At 33.8% G+C, this 5,701-nt stretch overlaps 1 protein-coding gene and 1 pseudogene across 1 annotated transcript; one reads left to right on the plus strand and one right to left on the minus strand.

Annotated features, from left to right (window-relative positions):
• The first annotated feature begins 3,183 nt into the window (after positions 1 to 3,183).
• LOC109586487 (uncharacterized) lies at positions 3,184 to 4,554 on the plus strand (annotated as a pseudogene).
• Positions 4,555 to 4,788: 234 nt separating this feature from the next.
• LOC105314502 (uncharacterized) lies at positions 4,789 to 5,197 on the minus strand. The gene is made up of 2 exons (XM_011408705.1): positions 4,995 to 5,197; positions 4,789 to 4,945 (listed from the first exon to the last, which is right to left on the minus strand). Exons 1-2 carry the CDS (start codon positions 5,195 to 5,197, stop codon positions 4,789 to 4,791), a joined length of 360 nt encoding a protein of 119 aa, XP_011407007.1.
• Positions 5,198 to 5,701: the final 504 nt, after the last annotated feature.

Below are 5,701 nucleotides of genomic sequence, written 5' to 3' on the forward strand. Positions count from 1 at the left end.
CTCACTCTTGCTTTATGTATGGAGTGAAGATACCATTAATAAAATCGAGCTCTTTAGAGTGGATAAGATATTCGAAGAATTTAAATAAAATTCATTATTTGAACGTATATTTACTATAGATTTATTATGATTGTGTTTGTATTGTAGTATGTACTGTACATGTATTATGCATTGGATGTCTGATAAATGTTAAGTATATGAATGTGTTTAGCTTTGTATGTATGTACATTTATTGTGTTCCTTTGTATTATGTTTAGTGTATATATAGTCATGTATGCATGTGTGTTATTGTACAATGCATGTATATGTCCTTTTCTCTCTCTTTATCAAAAAAATCTCACTCTTCGGAGTGATGATAAGATCAATAAAATCTCACTCTTCTAAATGATAATATGATCAATAAAATCTCACTTTTCGGAGTGATGATAAGAGCAATAAAATCACGCTCTTCGGAGTGATGACAAGATCATTATAATCATGCTCTTCGGAGTGTTGACAAGATCATTATAATCACGCTCTTCGGAGTGATGACAAGATCAATAAAATCACGCTCTTCGGAGTGATGACAAGATCAATAATAATCTCACTCTTCGGAGAGATGATAAGATTAATAATTATGTATGATAATTGTTTGTTTATGTATATTTGTGTTGTGATAGTACATATGTAGGTCTAAATGTGCATGCTTAATATCATCATAAATAATAGTCAATAATTATGATGCTAGGAATGATACAAGTGAGGATTTATACATGTGAGCGATAAACATACGGTGGTGGAAACAATCTTAGGAATTTTTTTACACTAATACGCTTGTTCAATTTAAGATAGTGACAATGAAATGGCATAGTATTATTTAGAACAACTAGTTTTATTCTTAAGAGTAGTATTTTGATATCTAAAAAGTTGATTTCCTTCAAAGTCCATTGCTTCATTCGAATATACACACAGCAGTGAATGGAGCATAGACCCATTGCCTGAACCTGTCACCTTAGGCTTGCTAGTAGAGACTCTAAACGACATGTACACATTATTGACATCAATACTATGGTTCTCTATCCTACAAAGGGAAGGTGATATCATTTGAGCTAATCCTGACTACATACATACTTGTGCAGTGTATTATGGGGTACAAAGTCAAAATATTGTTTAATTTTTTTAATTCAAGATAGAGATCAGAAAATGGTTTAGTATTGCTTAGAACTAGTTTTATTTCTTCGATTAGTATTTAGACATCTATTAATTTGACTACCTCTCAAGTCCATTGCTTCATTCGATTATACACACAGCAGTGCATAGAGCATAGACCCATTGAATAAGTTAGTCACATTAGGCTTGCTAGTAGAGACTCTAAACTGCATGTACACATTAATGACATGAATACCATTTGTTATCTATGCTATAAAGTGAATCTGACAGCATTTGAGCTAACTCTGACTACAAACATACTTGTGCAGTGTATTATGGGGCACTAAGCCAAAATAATTTTTTTTTTTTTGTTTAGGGTAGGAACCATGAAATGGGCTAGTATTGTTTAGCACAACTAGTTTTACCGTAATTTTGAAAATTTCCAATTAGAGAATAAATTGGAAAATAAATTTTCAATGAATTTTAATTTTCGAATAACCATCTTGTTCCAAAATTAAGTTTAATAAAAATATTAAGCAGTAACAGTGGATGGCTTTGAAGAGACATCAAGGAGCTCAATGGTAGATCAAAACAGAGTGAGCATAAATGAGAAAGAGTAGAGGGCACAGAGCAATACTTAAAGGGTAACTAAGCTTTTTTCTCGATTTTTAACAATCAAGCCACAGTATCTATACAAGAAATAACAAACATTTATGCACTTACATCTTTCAAAAAAAATTTTCTTTGCGAGATTTTGCATGCTACACTTCAACTTTTTTGGTGGCAGCCAAATTCTTCCTGTTTAAGCAACAATATGGGCGTGTCATATTTGTGATGTCATCTGATGATCAACCTTGCATTGCAACTGTGATATCATGCCCAAGAGATGCATTGCTTTTGGCTGTGGTAACACAACCAAGGATGGATTTAGTTTGTTTTCATTCCCTATTGATGATGTTTTGAAGAAGTGGATTGCACAAGTAAAAAGGACAAGAGATGCATGGTCTGTCTAAACACAGTACTGTTTTCTGTGCAGCTGTCATTTCACTCCAGATTCTTTTGAGGCTAATTCTACTTTATCAAAGAGTTTTAATTAAAAAAACTCACAAGGCTTAAACCAGATGCTGTTCCAAGCATATTTAAGAGGCCAATGGAGTCTGCAGATAACAGCAGTCAGGCCCCATCAAAGGGAATATGTAGATACCAAAGAAGGAATAGAAAAAAGGTGAGTGCTACTATATGTTTGAAACTAAAATATTATTTCAAATGTCTTGTTTAGATTACAATAAGCCTTTTGACAAGTCCTGCAGTGGTGGAGCAAGAGAGGGTGGTTAATGATCAACACCAAGGTGTTGATGATGAAATAAGTCTACATTGCACAGAAGCACTTGAACTTTATCCCATAGGTTCTGGTATACATGGCAATAGTGAAATCATTATCCTTATTATACATTGCAGAAAATTCAAATGAAAGTTGCAGAGTTGAAACAAGGTCTGATAGTTTGAAAAGGCTAAAAAAGATGAAAGGTAACAAATTAAAATTATAATTACATTAACACTGCTTTGTATTAGGTTCTCAGGCAACTGTATCATGCAAGTCAGTTCAATCACAAACTGAAGCAGTACCCTATAGAGAGATAGGAATACAATGTACCCTTATTACATGCCTACCAGATGATATCATCTCTAGTGAAGATGAGCTATCATTATCAGATAATGATGATCATGACATATAAGTAACATTTATTTTATTAATAGTGAAAACTATATTTCTCTAATGCTATGCTAGGTCCTTTACTATAGAGTCTGATGATGAAAGCTGTTACAGTGACTTTAGGTATGTTAACTTAAATTGAGTATTTATACAACTGCAGCAATACAATTTCTGATGATGATGACAATGAAGGTACAGAAATAGCAGTAGCAACTAATGAAAGTGAAATGTAAGTTTTAGATTAAAACTTCAAATAAATTGCTTGTCTGTATAGGAAACCCCATGAATTAAGGTACATTGTGTTTCAAAGCTCTCTGTTGTTGCTTTTTTCTATATGTCGAATGTGCTGTGCTACAACATCTTCCGTTAAGAAGTTTATAATTGGCACGTATCTCAGAATTGAACAATACTGTTCTTAATGTGGTTACATTTATCATTGGAAAAATCAGCCATTAGTTAACAATGTCCCTTTAGGAAACCTACTTCTCTCTTCATCGCTACTGTTTAGTGGAAACTTGCCATCTAAAACGTTTCAATTTTTGAAGTATCTAAACTGTAAATCAATTTCTTCAACAACGTTTTTTAAGCATCAAAAGCTCTTTCTACTACCAGCTGTATCCACATTGTGGGAGAGGAAACAGTCTAAATATTTTGAAGCAAAAAAGAAGTGTTCACCATTAATTATAGGTGGCGATGGACGGGCTGACAGCCCTGGGTTCTCTGCTAAGTACGGTAGCTATACAACAATGGGTTTAAATTCCAACCAAATTGTTGATATTGCCTTAGTTCAGGTATAATTATGTTATAAGATCTTATATAATTTACAATTTAATTATTACAGAGTAGTGAAGTCACTAGTAGTGTTAGTATGGAAAAAGGACTTATTAGATCATTGAATTTTATTCAAGGTAAGGGACTTGATATTAGAACGTTGGTGACTGACAGACACAGTAGGATTAGCAAATTTATGCGGAAAAAACATCCACAAATAAAACATTTGATGTATGGCATATAGCTAAATGTAAGTTATAATCATCATGCATTTAATATTATTATATGCATGTAGCTTTAAGAAAGTTGAGAAACTAGCCAAAAAAGGACTGCAGTATTGTAGGGGAATGGCTACGCAGCATGATTAATCATTTATATTGGTCAGCAGGATCTACGCCCAGTGGTGATGGTGAAGTAATAGTAGCTAAATGGCTATCACTAGATAATCATTTACATAACCAGCATAAACATAGCAGTAAACATTTCAAGAAATGCCAACATGGTCACATTTCACGATCTAAAAAAAGAAATAGCTCAAGAGATGTGAGTCGAGTACATGTACAATCATGTATAAGCATTCTGATCATCTTATATAGGCACTAAGGCTAGTCAAAAGCTAATAAAAATTATTATGGACAAGAACTTTTGCAATGCTGTCAAACAACTGTCACCAATTTATCAGACTAGTAATCTTGAAGCATTTCATAGTGTTATATTGCACTTTGCTCCAAAGCTAGTAGCCTTTTCATATAATAGAATGCTAACAAGGTAAATGAAACTAATACTAATGTTATTTTAATTGCTATTATTAAAGACTAAAACTTGCTGCTATTCATTATAATGAAAACTGCAGCAGACAGCAAAGTGAAACTAAAACTAGTGAAGAGAGATTTTCAATATCCTATCCAAAGTACAAAAAGAGTGGATACATTATTCAATAGATAATGGAAAATCCTACTCATGGTCAGTGCTGTACTAGTTAATGAAACATCTTAACATAATTTTCTTTACAGATTATATCAAAGAGCTTGTTACATTGGCTATGAGCCACATAGAAAGAGATAGAGTAACAAGCACAGCAAAAATGCCTCCTCTTTGTGCCAATTATTACAGACAAGAAAAATATGATGCCATTAATAAGCACAAGAGAAGATTTAATTAGTAATGAAAAAAAATTATAAGTCAGGATATTCAAACCCTTTGTAAGTAGATGAAGGGAATTCTTCTCTAATCTTTATTACCACACAAGACGGCAAAGTGATTCTAATATCTTTCCCTAGCCAACCCATTATCCATCGAACAAACTGACAATATGCCACATATCGATAACGCCTAAATTTATACACACAAAATTTTAGCATGTATAAATCAGATTACTTACATTTTAATAGCTGCTGGTATCATAGTAGTAACATAATCTTGCCCATACTGAAAATATGCTGCTTGTAAAACCCAGACATTCAAGCAAACAGCTTCAAAACCTGGATGGTCAGTTACGCTTTGAACTGTGTCTTCAAGTAACTTAATTTTTTCTTCAATTTGTGGCCTTTCAGAGCAGCAAACACATTCAAATGATGCTGGCATGATTTGACATTTGGCACAATGACACCTGAAAGGACAAAAAGTATACAAACCTATACCACATGCACAGCGATCTTTACCAGTGTAGACTGGCTAGTCTAGTCTCATCTCCATGTTCTTCATCACTGTTGCTACTTAATGAATCACTTGCCTCTGGTTCATAGCAGTAAGGAGTTATTGCTTGCAAATCCAAAGGAGAATCTTGACTATAGCTGAAACATGCAGATGTTTGGCTTATTGCTCATGCACCAGGTATCCAAATGATGTAATGCTAAATTGCATCATTATGGGTAGGGTCTACGAGTAGGGCAATGCCCATTCATATCTATGCATAATGCAGCACAGTAGGCCGTACATATAAAGGACAGCAGTAGATGCATACAGTACAGCAGGACATTAGGATAGCAGTACGTACAGGACAGCAGTACATACAGTACAGCGGGACATTAGGACAGCAGTACATACAGTACAGCAGGACAGTAGGACAAAAGTATAGCAGTACGTACA

The sequence above is a fragment of the Amphimedon queenslandica genome, unplaced genomic scaffold, assembly GCF_000090795.2.
Source record: "Amphimedon queenslandica unplaced genomic scaffold, v1.1 AMPQUscaffold_12859, whole genome shotgun sequence".
NCBI classification, from domain to species: Eukaryota; Metazoa; Porifera; class Demospongiae; order Haplosclerida; family Niphatidae; genus Amphimedon; species Amphimedon queenslandica.

What these genes read in the sequence shown, in the direction of transcription:
- LOC105314502 (XM_011408705.1), bottom strand. Translation starts at nt 5,197, where the DNA reads ATGCCAGCATCATTTGAATGTGTTTGCTGCTCTGAAAGGCCACAAATT. An exon ending in ATACCAGCAGCTATTAAAAT is followed by an intron (nt 4,946 to 4,994) that starts GTAAGTAATCTG and finishes GTATAAATTTAG; the next exon opens with GCGTTATCGATATGTGGCAT.